General features: G+C 35.2%; 1 protein-coding gene across 4 annotated transcripts in view; it reads right to left on the bottom strand.

Moving 5' to 3' along the window:
• EXOC6 (exocyst complex component 6) overlaps window positions 1–18,113 on the bottom strand; it is a 230,351-nt gene that overhangs the window by 20,771 nt on the left and 191,467 nt on the right. For all 4 annotated transcript variants that reach the window (XM_035025185.1, XM_035025198.1, XM_035025176.1 and 1 more), the window contains one exon: window positions 14,910–14,983. In XM_035025185.1, the coding sequence (XP_034881076.1) occupies window positions 14,910–14,983 (74 nt within the window). The remainder of the gene's footprint in view (window positions 1–14,909; window positions 14,984–18,113) is intronic.

The raw sequence follows: 18,113 nt of genomic DNA, 5'->3' as shown, positions 1-18,113 counted from the left end.
TCATTAATCTGTTACTTTTGTTTAGTGTCATATTGCTAAGTACTTCTCTTAAAAATAATTCTGACGTACAATTTTTTTGAGTGCTATTTTCATAGTACTCAGTAATTCCACTTTTAAAGGCCTAGAGAAATACTTATACAAGTGCTCAATGTATCTGTATAAGGATACTAACTGCAGCATTATTTATGTGTAGAAAAAATGGAGAGTCCATACATGTCCAACAAAAGGGGGTTTATTAAATAAATTACAGCATATTTATACTATAGAACATTATGAAGAAATGAGAAAGAATGAAACATCTATATTTATCAATATGAAATCATGTAGTGTTACAGGGAAAATGTAGCTTATAGCATAAACGATCCTCTTATCTCCCCAAAGCAAACAATTCTACACGTGTGCACACAAGTAGGTGCTTTTGTGTGTGTTTAAATGTACATTTTATTATCTTTTTTTATTATTTTTTCAGTAAGCTCTACACCCAATGTGGGGCCTGAACTCATGATCCCAAGATCCAGAGTCACATGCTCTACCAACTGAGCCAGACAGGTGCCACTAAATGTATATTTTAAAAGATCTGCAGGGAAACACAATGATGACTGATTGAAGAAGAGGAAAAAATGAGAGCTTTCTCTTTATACATTTTTACATGTTTGGGTTTTTGTTTTAGATAGTGAACATGCAATGTCATTTTCCTGATTTTGACAACTGTAGGTAGTTGTATAAAAGTCACAATGGGGGCAAGCTGGATAAAATATACATGGGACCTAACGGAACTATATTTGTAACTTCCTGTCAGTCTGTAATTACTTAAAATTAAATAAGAAAAAACAGCGAGCATGTATTATTTTTGTAACTGTTATGGTGTTTGCTTTTTTGTTTTTCTGGTTTTCAAAATATCATTTTAGAGGGCAATTTTCCAAATTACAAAACAGCTCTAACTTTACTCTCAAAATAATCACAAAAATATATAAGTTCAAAATTTATATTAATAACTGAAAGTATGAGCATAAGTCATATATGTAGTTAAGCACGTCAACTGTAAGCCTCCAGAATTATGTCACTGGAACAAAAAGGGACAAAAAAGGCAAAAGTCATTTAGGTTCAGACTAATCCTTCATAATCCAAGCTCTTGCAAAGGGCAGCATACTTTTCTAATATCTGGACCTTAAGGTAAACTTTGTGAGATGTCTGGTCTTGTTATATTCAAGAGTAAACCCAAAGACGTCTTCCTTTAATTCTTTGGCACTTCAAATGAATTTAGGATTGTCTAAAGAAAAAAATGCTTGCTGGAGGAGCTGTGTGAACAAGCTTGTTGTCCTGCTACTGTATCTAGTCAAGCATTCGGATACTACAACTTTGGCAAATCCCATTAATACTTTAAGAAGTCAAAGACTTTAAAACTTCTAAAGAAAGTTCCTGTGAAGTAGTCACAGGGGCAAGTTTAAGCAAGCAGAGTGTGTATACAATAGAGTAACAAATATAATGCAAACAAAAGAAGATTTGTTTAATTATAGTGGAAATAATTGTTATTTAAAAGTGCCTCCTTCCTCATCATAAAAGAACAAACTGGACTAGTGGCAAAAGAATTGTATGTTATGATGCCTTAAGATTAGAAACAGAAGACAGAAATTTCAAAGTAAAGTCTTGGCAGACGCCCAGTCTCCACAGCAAGAATTATGGCCAAACAATTCCTTCGTAACTTCCAAGTCTTATTCATGTCCCTTTAGGTAGACTCCAAAGTTGTTCATTTTGAGTCAAACACAAGTATATATATTTATCATGGTTCATCTATCTTTCTTTGGTGAAGTGTATCTGAACTTCTTTCCTAAACTTTACAAGTTTGGAGAGGGGGTGATCAGATTATGTATAAAAGGGTGAAAGTAAGTTAAGTGAGGGGAATAATGAGAACAAGGATGTGGGTTTCCAGAGTATTTCCCTTACCAAACAATACTGTTACAAGAACTATGCTCCTCTTAGTTCACCATTACGTAGATCTGGCACACCAGCCTCACCATCACCTTCATGAAGTGTGGTAAGTACAAAGAGATGGTAACTGCTGGCTCAGTCAATTAATGACATTTGTGCAATGCAAGCTTCACATAATTCACCAATTTTAGCAATGAAGATTAAGCACCCCATGAAAAACATCTCTCAGAAGTAAACTGTACAATATTTTTCCTCACAGATTTCATTAAGCCATTAAAATATATAGTGAAACAGTTCAGGAAACAGTTTGCCGAGGTCATACAAGAGTTACGAAGAGAAGTAGGACTCCATTCCATTTCCTGATTTCCTACAAAAGAGTGTCCTCGTCAACACACCATTTGGATACTTCAGTGGCTTTCTTTTTACATTCCTTAATTTCTATCCTTTAGCCAAGATATCTTTCTGAATCTACTACAAGATATCTTTCTGAATCTACTAGTCTTCAACTTTATCTTCATTGACCTCTCAAATTGTCTAATTCTTATTTTATTGTCTACTGTTCAATTCTGTTTCCTAAGTGGTAGGCATTTAATAAACATTTGTTGAATAAATGAATGAGTTAAAGAAGGAATAAATGAAAAATCCACACATATATAATGCTTTTTACAGCAAACAGTTTTAGTATTCCATTAACAAATGCTTAATTTATTTCATACTGTCTTCTTCCAAAGGGTTTTAAAAGGCAACTTATAAAAATACTTGCAAGATAAACACAACTTAATAACTGAGAAAACTCAGGGCCAAGAGAAAGTGAAGGTAGAAGATGAGGTTAGTACATAAAATGCATGTGATGTTATGCTATATAACTGAGTTTTCTAGCTTCAAAATGAAGAAAATGTATTTAGTTAGATAACTCACAGTATTCTAGTTACTAGAATACTATTTACTCAGGATAAATTCAACTATTTCTAATACTGTAAACAACTTCTGAGTCCACATGAAGAAGGCACTGTGAAATATTGTGAACTACATCATCAGTAATTAACAGCAATCAATCATCAGTAGCCTAGACTACCAAAATCATCATCTGTTCATCCTGATTCTAATTTTGTCCATTTTCAATCTATTCTCCTCAGAGCAGCCAGGATACTCTTTTTTTTTTTTTTTTTTTTTAAGATTTATTTATTTGAGAGAGAGACAGAGAGAAAGTGGGGGGAAGGACAAAGGAAGAGAATCTTCAGCAGACTCCATACTAAGCACGGAGCCCGATGTGGGCTCAATCTCACAACCCATGAGATCATCATGACCTGAGCCAAAATCAAGAGTTGAAGCTCAACTGAATGAGCCACCCAGATGCCCCCAGAATAATATTTTAAAGATGTAAATCAGAGTATGATATTAACTTGTTTAAAACCCTTGAATGGTTTCTCATCATACTTAATTAACATGCCAAACTACTTAACAAGGCCCTCAAGGCCCTACATGACCTGGCTCTGATAATCTTCCCAATTTCATTTGCACTTCTCTTTCCCTTGCTCACTACTTTAAAGCTATACTATTACCCTTTCTCTTTCTTGACAGCACCTTAGGACTTTGCACTTGCTCCTCCTTCTGCTGCCAGGAATGCTATTTCCCCATATCTCCCAACTTCATTCACATATCTACTCAAATGTCACCTCCTTAAATGTCTTCCCTGATAACCCAATACAAAGTGGTCCACCTTACTCCCAGTCATTATAACATTAACCTGTTTTGTTTTTCTCACATGATCTAAATCTATTTGAAACTATCTAAAACTATTTAGAAATCATCACTGTTTGTTGTGGATTTTCCTTCAACAAAATGAGATTGTGAGAGCAAGGATCTTGCCTATCTTGTTCACCACTGTATCTCCAGCACTTAAAACAGTGCCCAGAGCAGGTGCTCAAATATTTGTTCAGTAAATGAAGAACTATCTGAAAATAGAAGAGCTCTTGGTGATCTGGCTTAATCTGGACAGCTTTCGGTTTCCCTAGAGCAGTGGTCGCTGAATAACTGCTGTTGGGTCACATAAAATGCCTTTGAAAATCTGAAAACACTGGACCCTCTTCTCAGTAAAATGCACATACAAACAAAATTTTGCATGAACCTCCTAAAATCAATCTGTGGCTCCCAGATTAGAATCCCTGATCCATAGGCACGTAAGGGCCTTTATGCAATGCAAGCTACATTTAATCAATTCCTGTCAATGAAGTTAAAGGTTGAGAGTAAAAAGAAAATCAATACAAAGCTACAAATCATTCCTAACAGATTTCTCTACAAAGTAATAGAATATAAAAAAAAGTTAAATAAAGAATAACCATGGCTAATGGTTGCTTAGTCTTCTCATGTAGCATATTGTATTGAGAAACCTAGATTTGCAATTCATCATGAAAAAAAACGGCTATATGTGGTGATGACATATATTGTAAGAAAACAGATTTGTGAAGGGAGATGTTTACAGTTGCCTCTTTAAAAAACAGCATAGACCAAACTGTTGTTCCAACTAAATGAGATCATACTGGATCAGGATATAGAAAGAACAAGTCAAGTTCCAGGAACTGATAAAGTTAAAAAAGAAAAAAAAAAAGAACTAACCTGGGGTGCCTGGCTGGCCCAGTCAGTAGAGCATGCGACTCTTGATCTCAGGGTCATGAGTTCGAACCCCACAATGGGCGTGGAGCATACTTAAGAAAGGAAAACTAAACTAAAAAGAATTGATTTAATATTCAGAATGGTCCATGAACTCTTCTGAAGGAAGAGAAACTTCTGTGGGTACCATTAATAAAAAGATGCATGTGTAGGGTCACAAAATGACTTTTAAAAATGTACTCTTTATTTCTTTTGAAAGAAGGCATAATTTTAAATGATTTATTTATTCATTTTAGAGAGAGAGAGCACGAGCAGGGGTAGGGGCAGAGGGAGAGACTGAATCCTGAAGCCGACTTCCTGCTGAGCGTGGAGCCTGACACAGGGCTTGATCCCAGGACCTTGATCATGACCTGAGCTAAAATCAAGAGTCAGCCACTTAACTGACTGAGCCACCCAAGCACCCCAAAAATGTATTCTTTTTTTTTTTTTTTTTTTTAAAGATTTTATTTATTTATTTGAGACAGAGAGAATGAGAGAGACAGAGAGCACATGAGAGGGGGGAGGGTCAGAGGGAGAAGCAGACTCCCCGCCGAGCAGGGAGCCCGATGCGGGACTCGATCCTGGGACTCCAGGATCATGACCTGAGCCGAAGGCAGTCGCTTAACCAACTGAGCCACCCAGGCGCCCCCCAAAAATGTATTCTTTAAATTGTCAGATTAAAGTAATAGAAGGTAAAGAATATTTTTAGGTGTAAAACTCCTCCTTTGCCTGCCAGGGAGGACTTGGTGTCAGGTAAAAAAGATCAGGTGAACAAAGTAGCTTTTGTCCTCTACCCCTTCTCTTTTTGGAGCTATAGGTGCTTTCAGCTAAGCTAATGTGTGAAGTAAACTATCTGGGCAAAAAATTTCTGTAAGTTCTAAAGGACTGAGAACTTTTTTCATCATATTTTTAGTATCACTAAATAGTAATACTATTTTCTTTGTGGCAGTTTTGGCTTTGTTTTAATGTTCTTTTTATGGCAAGTGTTAGATTTTCTGTCTTAAGGAAAGGTGCAATTAACCTGAAAAAAGTCACTTCAATTATATTTCCTTTTTAATACTAAAAGACATTCTTTACAACAAAATATAGAACTTACCTTGATCATTTTATCAGAAGATCTCTCCTTCAAATTTCTCCCATCTCACTTACAGTGTATTAAAGATAAAAAGTAGCAAATATATCCTTTATTTTCATCCAAGTATGCATACTGTGGCTCAGTAACAATAGTCTTGATTCACTAAGGAACCTGACAACTGTTAGAATTTGAACTCCACATGAGCTGGTAGTTTAATTTCCCACTTAAATCTTTTCATTCTTCATAAGCAACCTTGTGTTACTGTTTCAGGCTTCTTAAAAACAAGTTATTCTGTATGACTGGTTTGCTGCATCTAAGCAGCATTAATCCTCTGGTAATTATCACCCTTCATAAAATCCTCCAAATGTTTTTTTTTTTTTTAAAAGAAGTTCAACAAGTTATTGTTGAAAACTTACTATTTTTCATCTTTTTATTATTTGTATTTTAATATTTAAATTTCATCTATCTACTGAAAGACTTATCTATTTGTTATCATAGCCTTCTGTTTTCACCAGATAGTTCTAGGAATCTATAGATTAAAGTAATGCAACAGTGGTCCAGGTAATTCAGTATTAAACTGTAGGCTATAGAACACTGTTTCACAAGACAGTAAGAGATTTTCATTTCTGAAAAGTATTCAGTACTCAAACAGGTTTGGGGGAAAAAGGGAATACACCTTTACTCTGAGACTTCTCAAAGCCTTTAACGTGCTAATGAAATTTTGAACTTACAAGAGAAGAGAGGGACAAAATATGTAGGATTTCCTCAATTTATTTGTCATAATCTACTTTCTTCATGATTCAATGTTCTAAACAATAGTAGTTTAATAAATGCTCCTTTATTTGTTTTATATTTGGTCATTGCTGATCACTTAATTAAGGTGTATATTGCCTTTGTCTAAATTCCTGTAATTCTCCTACCCAGAATATTTCTTTATCCATAAAACAATAAGCAGTTGGTTTTGGAGTGATAACATTTCTTAGAAATAACCTATATTACTATTTTAGTATCCCTAATGATGACTGAGATAAATCAAGAAATGTTATAATATAATATAATGTTTACTTGAGAAAGCACAGAAATGCGTCATGGATTTTTAGAAATACTCATCAAAAATTGAAATAGAAAAATAAAACTTACTGCTTTTGAAGAATGTTTATATAGAACATGAACTTATATAGAATATCTCAATTCCTAAGAAAGGTGTTTCTGTACTCCAAAAAAATGCTTTTGAGTATAGCTAGAAAATTTGTATTCACTTATTCAACATTTATTAATTGTTCACTATGTGCTAAGAATAGCATTTAGGCAATGGATGTATAGCAGTGGACAAAAAAGGGCAAGATTCTTGTCCTCATGGGCTTGTAATTTAGCTTTTTTCCTTATATATTGCCCATATTGTTATGAATACTTACTCTAGAATTGTTTTGTTTTTAAAAATACCTTTGATGTGGTTAAGACTATAGTCAGGCTGGTATTAAAAAAAACCTCAAACCTACAACTAATTTGCTAATGAGGAATGGCATGCACCATGAAATATAAGCATATAGTTAACTGGAAGGCAATAGGAACCATTTACTTGTACATTAGAAGCACATATCATTTATGTCTCACAGTCTTGTGTTTTATAATTACTTTACATTAAAATGCTATGAGATCCAGTTCTTTTCAAAAACTGGTGCTGAGTCAACTGGATAACCATACAAACAAAATGAATCTTGAACCTCCATTCCACACCATACACACAAATCAATTCCAGATGGACTATAAACCTAAATGTGAATGGTAAAACAATAAAACTTTTAGAAGAAAACATAGAAAAATATCTTTATAATTTCAGGGACAGGCAAAGACTTCTTAAACAGGACATTAATAAGAACTAACCATAAAGGGATAAATTGCATTTCATTAAAAGCATGAACTTCTATTCATCAAAAGACAGAACTAAGAGTAAACAGACAAGCCACAGAGCAGAAGATATTTGCAATTACATATATTTGACAGAGGACTCACATTCAGAATATACAGAGAATCTCTACAAATCAGTAAGAGGTAGACAATAGAAAAAATGGTAAAAAAAAAAAAAAAAACCCTGCACAGGTTATTCACAAAAGAGGATATTCAAGCGGACAATAATATAATGAAAAGGGATTCAATTTTATAAGTCAAATTAAAAAGTGCAGATTAAAACCACAATATAAAACTACTATATACCCACTGGAATGGCTAAAAAGGAAGAGACAGATAATACCAACTGATGACAAGGATATAGAGCAACAAGAATTCTTCTACACTGCTGGCTGAAGTATAAACTAGCACTCTTGTGGAAAACTGCTTCACAGTATCTATTATAACTGATCATATACATACCCCCTGACTTAGCAATTCCACTCCTAGGTAGACACCTTAACAGAAATGTGTGCATATGTTCACCAAAAGACACACAAACAAATGTTCATGTTAGCCCAATTTGTAACAGTAAAATTGAAATTAACTCATATGTCTTATTAATAGTAGAATGTATAAATTATGGTATATTTGTATAATGGCAGACTACACAGCAAAGGGAATGAAAGAACCACAACTACATGTAACAACATGGATAGATTTCACAAACATATTGAGCTAAAGAAGGTAGAACCTTCTTAAAAATTAATACTACATGATTTCATGTATACAAAGTTCAAAATCAGGTTGAATTTATCTGTGGTGTTAGAGGTTGTGACAGTGGTTACCCTTTGAGAGGGAGAAGGGTAATGGCTGAAAGAAGAGTAAGGGATAGGATCTCTTTTGAGGTACTTACTGGTCAAGTTTTCCTCTTTCCCCTAGTTTGCCCAAAATCAAATACTTGAAAACAAGATCTGGGGCACCTGTCTGGCTCAGTCAGTAAAGCATGTGACTCTTGATCTCAGGGTCATGAGTTCAAGCCCCACACTGGGCATGGAGAAAGAAAGAAAAGAGAGAAAGAGAGAGGGAGGGAGGGAGGGAGGGAGGGAGGGAGGGAGGAAGGAAGGAAAAGATCTAATCCTAGATGGGGAAAGGAATATTACGAGGTCATTTTCATGGCACAGGATTGTAATAGGAAGAAAAAAACAGTATACCTGACTCATATCTAGGCTAATAGGAACCACATATTTGATTTTTCCTGTAAGGCTTTAGACTGTATATTCCCAGGCTTTTAAAAGGCTCTTCCTATGACAAGGCATCTGATCCATCACTTAGAGTTGGAATTCTATGTGCTCTCCAATTGTGTCTAAATCACCATGCAATACTCAAGGCACAGTCTTAACAGCCCCAAAACACAGTGGTCTAACCCAAATATCACCCTTACATGAATGCAGTCTAAGAATTCCCAGCAAACTGTTGGTTCATTTGGAGGTTAACTATACCTACCAGATCTTTTCCATATTGTAAGTCAGATTTCCTACATCTTGTATTTTTTTAAGTTAAATTTAAAAATATTAAATACAGGGGGTGCCTGCATGGCTCAGTTGGAAGAGCATGCAACTCCTGATCCCAGGGTTGTGAGTTTGAGCCCACGTTGGGTGTAGAAATTACTCCCCCCCACCCAAAAAAAGTTTAATATTTTCCTTACTAAATTTAACCTTGTTGGCTTTCACTTATCACTCAAGCAGCATGTTCACTTATCACTAACAGCATGTTGATTCTACAGGTAACTCTCTTAGCTTTGTGTCATCTATACAAATAATTCATATTTCTTCTATGTATTTATTATCCAAGTCATTATTTTAAAAATATGTTGATTCCAAACTATCAAAGATAGACATCTAGAAGGTGATGCCAGAGTCTTGAAGCATTTCCCAAGTATGTTTCATGTAATACATCCCAAAATAAGTGAGGGAGGGGTTCTGTGATGAGTTTGGGAAATGCTGGGTTACCAGAGAATTTCTCAGTCCTTACAATTCTAATGCACATGCAATTCTAGGAGGGAATTAGAGTATAAAGTGTTTCCCAAACTTGTCTGACTTAGAAATGCCTTTAAAGACATCTTTTTTCATCTTGAGAAATCACTGTTCCTGGAAAGACACTTTGAGAAATACTGCTCTGGGGTGATGATGATACAACTTCCAACTTCTGTGGGCAAATGATTGTTTTATTTTGATTTATTTTTTTTTAAGTAGGCTCCACGCCCAATGTGGGGTTTGAACTCATGACCCTGATATCAAGAGTTACATGCCCTACCAAATGAGCCAGCCAGGTGCCCCAAGAGATTGTTTTATTAGCCTCAAATCCACCTAACTGCATTATCATCCAACCTACCTAAAATTCTTCATATTGCCAAAAGATTATCAAGATATTGTTGAATGCAGCAATGATATATCTTATCAGTCTAACTTATCACAAAGTGAAATAGAATCAGGTAAAGAGGCTTTAGTATTAGGATTAGTAAGCCATGGATGCTCAATCTACTGTGAGAATTATGTTCAGTAAGAAGCTAAAAAGGTAAGATATATATTTTGAAGTTTCCCACAAAATTGGCTACATCTTAAAAATTTTGGTGATTAAAAACTAATCTTCAGTTATATAAAAACAAAAATTTGGTTATATGGGACATCTCATTTTCCAGTGATATTTAGTGAAATATTTCTGTGTATTAAGAATGAGTTACAGGGCGCCTGGGTGGCTCAGTCATTAAGTGTCTGCCTTCAGCTCAGGTCATGATCCCAGGGTCCTGGGATTGAGCCCCGCATCAGGCTCCCTGTTCCACGGGAGGCCTGCTTCTCCCTCTCCCACTCCCCCTGCTTGTGTTCCCTCTCTCGCTCTGTCTCTCTCTGTCAAATAAATAAATAAAATCTAAAAAAAAAAAAAAAAGAATGAGTTACAGGGGTGCCTGGGTGGCTCAGGTGGTTAAGCATCTGCTTTCAGCTCAGGTCATGGTCCAGGGGTCCTGGGATTGAGCCCCATGTCAGGCTCCTTGCTCAGAGGGGAGCCTGCTTCTCCCTCTCCCCTACTCCCCCCACCTGTGCTCTCTCTCTTTCACTCTGCTCTCTAATAAATAAATAAAATCTTAAAAGAAAAGAAAAGAAAAGAAAAAGAATGAGTTATAGGGGCACCAGGCTGGCTGAGTCAGTAGAGCATGTGACTCTTGATCTTGGGGTCATGAGTTCAAGCCCCATGTTGGGTGTAAGCTTACTTAAAAAAAATGAGTTACAAAATATTATCACTCAATTCTGTATACTATATAAAGAGTATTATAATAAAAATAGTTTGAAATTTTTAAGGTTTTCATACCTTGTCAAAAGAATTTTACATATTCATCTGAAATCCATTTGAAAGATTATATTTAACAAAATAGATAGTCTTTGTAAAAGAAAATAGACACATGTAAGTATACCAAAGTCCTCCTTTCAGGGAATTAATTTCAGAACTGGGGGTAGGAGGATGATAGGGTTTACTTATTAAAAAAAAAAGTTTACACATACAAATCATATTAAAATAGCACATTTAAAATTGAGACAGTATATTCAGATAACACAGTACCAGTACCACTAGTCCTCTGCATTGTGTGTGGGGTAGGAGACCTTAAGATGTTGTTGAGATAACTGGCTTCCATTAGCAAGCATGTGATTGGCAGGATGATAAAGTCTTTTCACTCACAGGTCAGCTATTTCCTTTTCCTTAAAAGAGGGCAATTCTGATGATCCATCTTTTAGCTACAGTCTCTCATTGAGTCCCAATTCTCTTGCCTTCAGCTTTGATATGGTTCTAACTTTCCTCTTGTATCAGCTCATACTTGTCATCAACTCCTCTATTCAGAACAGCAAATATCAGGAGTTTGACCTCAGGGCAAAGTCCGGGTGGGCAGGTAAAATTTGACCACTGGACCCACTTCCTAATCTTTCATACCCAGCAATTCATGAAGCAGTATCAAATTCAAACTAAAAGACAGAAGCATGACCCCTTATAAGTACTATGAAAAGGGCTCTTTTGCCTTTCTAAGTATACTTGAAAAGAACTGTCAGCCACACTATTAAGACAGAAATGGATCACAGACTAGAAAAAAAAGAAGGAAAAGTGCAGAAACCCAACTAAAATGTAAATAAAAGTATTAGCACCCTCTTTATGTTTGGTGATATAGTACTTCATATAAAAATATTAAAATAATATTCTATGAAATGTCTTTATGAAGTCAGGAATATTAAAACATTACTGAAACTTTAAGACATCTTTATTTAAATAACACAGACATCTGATACAAAAAACTTCTATCACCTCATATGAGACTTTAAAGACTAATTTTATTTTCAGTCAATTCCCATACTTGGCATTTCATCACTTAACTGTTTATAAATTAATTTGAGAAACAAATATATGTGAAAAATAATTCTTTGTCAAGTTATTAATTCCAAGCCTCTAAAATCAAAAAATTCAAGTATGTCTCAGTGGTCCAGCAGCTAGACAAGAATTAGTTGCACCTTCTTGTTTCAGAATGCAAAATACAAAAATAGAGTATGATTAAATTTTAACAATAATTAGGAAAAATTATTTTAAGCCCCTCTTTAAAACTAGAATAATTAATACATTAAAAATTAGCTCATTCAAATTTATCCACTAGTACCTTGCACTGAATACTAAATACCATACTTTAAAACTGTGTTTTATATTAAATAGGTATTTCTACATAAATCTTTAACAGCTCTACATGTGTCATAATAGATTTCAGAATTCTAAATGTTTCTAATAGATTTTTTTGTATTCACTTAAAAGTTTCTTAAGGGGCACCTGGGTGGCTCAGATGGTTAAGCGTCTGCCTTCGGCTCAGTCAAAATTACACTGATGAGGAAAAGCCAACCAAGGCTTAATGCCTGTAAGTGCACATACTTGAAAAGTAAATTCAACCAAAAAGACTTGAGATGGTTATTAATACTTGTGTGCCTTAATAACAATTCCCTAGTGAGGGAATGCTTTACATATGCTTGTAAAGAGGCTTCTTTGGTGTCGATTGTCTTTGAAGGAAGAAAGTACCTGGGATCAGAGTTTTAATCTGCATTGAACAAACCACCTATTTGAACAAATCAAAGAACAGAATCTTTACCCACAATTTCAAATGTGGGCCTATTCAAAATCCTACAATGTGATTACAAACTAGTTAATACCATACAAATTCATAAAAAACTGAGAAAATATCACATAATAAATTCCAAATTTTCTGAGAACAGATTATTTGTATATAATGGGAGATATCCTCAAATTACATACTCTTTGACTTGGAGAACATACTCATGTCCTTGTAACAGGGAAATCTACCTAATTGAGAAATGAAACATACAACCAAGCCTATTTCTAGTCTGCTAAAGGATTCCATTTCCTGTATTAGATCTTGTTCAGGGCAATAAGATTGCAACAGAGAGAACTCCTTCTAAAGCAAATAGATCTCCCTTCTATAGAAAGAACATCTTCGGGTAAACTGGAATAAAAGTTCAGAGTCCACCTTTTTCATTTTCTACTATCTTCTCCAACTTAGTAAGGCTAATCATCCCCAGATCTAGGTCATCCATAGCACTGTTCCTGGTTTGGCATAATACATGAGCACTGATTACAAATAGAAATAAATATTAATATATCTTATATGTTCAGTGCCTTACAGATAAAAAACTGGGAAATAGGAATAATTTTTTCAGTTTCCTTCTAAACCTGAGTTGAAGATATATCATTTATATCCACATGACTCATTGCCCTGTAAGTATTCCTACCCGGTTTGTGGGAGTTTTCTTTCTTTAAAAGAGTTTTAAGCTCCACAAGATCAAAACTCTCTTTTACATTACTTTTGTGTCTATTTCAACTATCTCATCCCTCTCCAAATAATCAGTACATAGTAGTTCATACATATTTATAGAACACTGGCTTGGAATTAAAGCAAAAACAGCTGTATTCTCAAACATTTACTGAAATCAGAACTTCTTAATTACTCAAATTGGTCCTGCTCCAAAGATCACTGTGGTGGCCTATTTACATCATCGGTGAAGCCCCATCTTCAGTCATCTCCATCCCCAAGGGGGATGGGACCATTAATAGAATGATATCACAATGGCTTTGTTTTTTATTTTTATGATTTTATTTTTAAGTAATCTCTACACCCGACGTGGGACTTGAACTCACAACCCCAAGATCAAGAGTCAAATGCTCCACAGACTGAACCAGCCAGCCAGGTGCACCCACAATGGCTTTGTTCTAATTCCATCTCCATTTGGTTCTTCTTGCCAAGGGCAGCAGCCATCCTGTTGTCAGTTCTGAACCCCTGAGCCCTCTACCTTGGATCTATCTACCCCTCCTCCATACTCTTGTGCCTCACAGCTCTATTATAATCCTAGGATTAAGAAAGAAAAAGGAGGAGGAAAAAAGAGGAAGAAACAAATAAGAAGAAAAAAATATGGGGGAGATGGAAAAAGGGTAGGAAGTAAATAAAGAAAATGACAATAAACAGGTCAAAGAGTAGTAAAATGATCAGAAGAGATTAAAAAATTATATTTGTTACTCTACTTAGAGTTACATGACCAGAAAAGAATTACATAAATGTATAATTACCTTTCTAAAAATAGTTTTGTCCTTTTTTGTGGAGGCATACAGAAAATTTATTTTATTTATTTATTTTTAAAGATTTTATTTATTTGACAGAGAGAGAAAGAAAGAGAGCAAGCACACAAGCAGGGGGAGCGGCAGGCAGAGGGAGAGGGAGAAGCAGGCTCCCGCTGAGCAAGAAGCCCGATGCGGGGCTCAATCCCAGGACCCTGGGATCATGACCTGAGCCGAAGATGGACACCCAGCCAATTGAGCAACCCAGGCGCCCCCAGAAAATTTATTGAAAAAGCATTCTTTACCACAGTTTTAAGCAAGGGGCTCCTTTCTAGGTTGTCATCATTTACATTTAACTTGGGTCCTGACACTAATTATACCACCAATTTTCAAAATAGGACCATGAAATCATTAAGAAATAACTCAAACTTCTAGTGTCATTAAACCAAAGTATAAAGTTATTTAGTCATGTGCTTAGCAGGTAATGAGTAAGTTAAATATTCACCAATAAAAGTGCTCCATGAGATTGAAACACCAAATAGAGATACAAGTTCAGAGAGAAGGGCCAAACATATAAAAGAAGCACTTTTCCAGAGAAAGATTGTTTCAAGGCAAACAAGCATTCCTGTAGAATTTAAAGAAAAAAAAAAAACAAAACACAAAACCCAAACCACAGCAAGAGTAGAAAGCAAAACCTGAGAACTACATTCTTCCATCTTACTTGTCTGAGGTCAATGAATGCTAGCTGCAGGGTGTCCCCCTGGAGCCCCGGCACAGGCTCAGAGCTGGCAAACACTATTAAGAAAAAACAAAACACAAGAATAAAAACAAGACTGTAAAATATACAAGGATTTAACCACTAAATTAATTTCTACTCATTACAAATGTATTATAATATTTACATGTAACCATTTCAAGTGAAGACTATTTATGACCTTTAATTTTCACTACTGAGAATGTTCTCCACACCCATTACCACAAGTATTTTAATAATTTTAAACTTCTAATCTACCATTTAATCACTGTAATCCTTAATTACAATAAATTCAGAATGGTTATCCCACATAAAGTTCAAGAGTAGTAATATACTTCAATCAAGCAAAGTTTTCCGACTCTACTTAGCCTTAGGTGAATGATTATAGAAGCATTTTGAAACTATACCAATTCCATGGCTGTCAACATATTTCAAAACATAAAAATTCTACCTCTAGCTAAAAACAGTAATGGGCAGACACATAAAAAGTCAGCTTTACATGCAGACAACAGGTAAAATGTTCTAAGTAGCAAAATGAAGATGATGCAGGAATGTCTGTTCATGTCTTCTAGTAATTTTTTTTTCCATAAAGGAATCCCACCTCTTCAAAAACTAAAAAAAATATTTTAAGACAAAACTGAATCAAAAGATTGTTTCTTCTCTTTTTTTTTCCTTAAAGATTATTTATTTTGGGGAGGGCGGAAGGGGCAGAGGAAGAGGGAGAGAGAAACGCTAAGCAGACTCCATGCTGAGCGCAGAGCTGGACTCGGGGATGGATCTCACAACCTGAGCTGAAAGCAAGAGTCAGAGGCTTAACCAACTGTGCCACCCAGGCGCCCCTCAAAAGATTTTTTTCTATAATTTTCTTGCACTTAAAAATTTATAATACTAGTAACAAAGCTTGTTTAGTTAAGTTGAAGACAATTCCAGTATTAGTTATTTTGATGACAAGACTTTTGACTCACAAAAGGACCTACCATTTTACATGCAAGTTTCTCTGATACAAGTAAGAATGTCTACAAGTATTCTGTGTTTCCCTATAAAACATTACAGATTTTCCATTTATGAATTTATCTAAGCCGGTATTTTAGAAGCCATTTAAATGTGCACCCTGTATATATAGTTCTCGGAATAACAAAAATAATTCTTAAGTTTAGTGCATTATGTGTGAAATACAGTTTAGAAAAGCTCAGAATCATATATTTAATTTAATTTTTAAAAGATTTTATTTATTTATTTGACAGAGAGAGAGAGCACAAGCAGGGGGAGTGGCAGGCAGAGGCAGAGGGAGAAGCAGGCTTCCCGCTGAGTGGGGAGCCCGATGTGGGACTCAATCCCAGGACCCCGGGATCATGACCTGAGCCGAAGGCACTCGCTTAACCGACTGAGCCACCCAGGCGCCCCATATATTTCATTTAAAAAAAATGAAAGCCAAGCATAGCTTAATTTATCTGGCATTTTTAGGAAGTAAAGATGTCAAAATAGGTTTTATTGTTGCTGTTGTTTTAAGACAATGTTAATTTTTTAATCTTAGGCATTTTTGATGAAATTTTAAACTATAACATAATACTTCCTTTGTTTTTTTAACTGAGTATTCTAAATATTATTTAAACGTTTCTTAATTCTCTGGATTACTGTTAAGAATGCTTTTTATTCTATACAATACAATTAATTCTGAGGGCTGTCATATTATTTAGGTCCCCTCCCCTTTTTTTTTTTTGTATTAAATAGCTCAGAATGCTATGCTGTTTGAGTTCTTATGTCTAGCTCTTGTAATTTTTCTGCCTTTTATCTTGCAGTTTTAACATAAGTTCTTACTCTTTGCTCTCTCATTCATCTTATTAATATGCTGCCTTTAACAGTCTTGAGCTGGCCAGTCAGCTGACTACTAGGATTGTGTCTAAAGAGCGAGCAAATACAGCCTGAGGGACTCTCCCACAAATAGGGTGAATGAATTCTATATATGCTTTTGAGTATATGTGCTTTTTGAGTAGGAATAACCTTTTTGTCAGTCAGAGGTACACCATTTTTTCCTTTTACTTCTTGGTTCTCTGCTATGTACTACGTACATAGTTATGGCCATTAGATAGGTGACCACATTCACTTTTCTCAGGCCGTCCTTTCCAGAAAGCTAAGATTTATTGAGCAAATCTAGCCATACTTTTCATTATTTAGTATAATTCACTCACATCATTGTCTTTTCATACAATGAAAAGTGGCATAATTTCATACTGTGGTGACCCCATCACCCCAACCATGTTCCAAATAGAGTTGTCTTTCTCTAGTACCAACACGTCTTAATTGAAAAATAATAAACAAAATTACAATTACCAATTAAAAGTAAAGATATTTTTAAATTTTAAAAAGTAGTTTTCTTAAGACCACCCAGCATATTGTTGGCTTTCTTGCCCCAGTCTCAGGCTACTGTTTCCAAGTAACAGTTAACTATGAATCCCTAGGGGTCTCCAATCAAAACTGTAAATGTTGGCTCAGCTTTACCATCTCCACATATACATATACATACACAGAAAATAAATACTTCCTCTAACACAGGGAGACTTACTTTATGTATCAGGCATAAGTTCAAATTCGATTACACTTGTAATCATTATCTTCCAGAATTTTTCTGCACTGAAAATAATGTCCTTTTCTCTCAGTTCCTGTTTAAGGTACTATAGTTTAAGCCCCATTACTTGGCATTAAGCCAAAGAGCTTAGTGTCAAAATTGTAATAGCCCCATAAATTTATATAGCACTTTATAGTTTACAAAGCAGTTTCTCACACACCACCTACTTTGATCATCACAATAACTTATTTTAGTAAACAGGACATGCAGATGATGGATCATAAAATCTTAGCAGCTAGCTTAGCAGCTAGAAGAGACACTCCCTTTGAAATACCTCCACCAGTCCCCTGAAGGCTTGGCTTAAAAGTCACGCAGTCCTTCATTTTACAGATTAGAAAAATTAAAAGTGAAATGACTCCCAGGATCACATAGCTAATTCAGATCTCCTAGCATTCAATCCATTGATCCAGAATCTGATTAAGTATTAACCTCTCACCTTTTATTCTATCTCTCACAAGAACCTCCCAATATGGAAGTGCAACTCACTAGTTCCTAGCTCTCGGGGCTTTTCCTCAAATGTTTCTTAGGGATAGGAGACAATTTAG

This window comes from Mirounga leonina, unplaced genomic scaffold (assembly GCF_011800145.1).
Source record: "Mirounga leonina isolate KUSES-001 unplaced genomic scaffold, KU_Mleo_1.0 Mir_114, whole genome shotgun sequence".
Classification (NCBI taxonomy): Eukaryota; Metazoa; Chordata; class Mammalia; order Carnivora; family Phocidae; genus Mirounga; species Mirounga leonina.
This window is presented reverse-complemented; position numbering and strand designations above follow the sequence as displayed.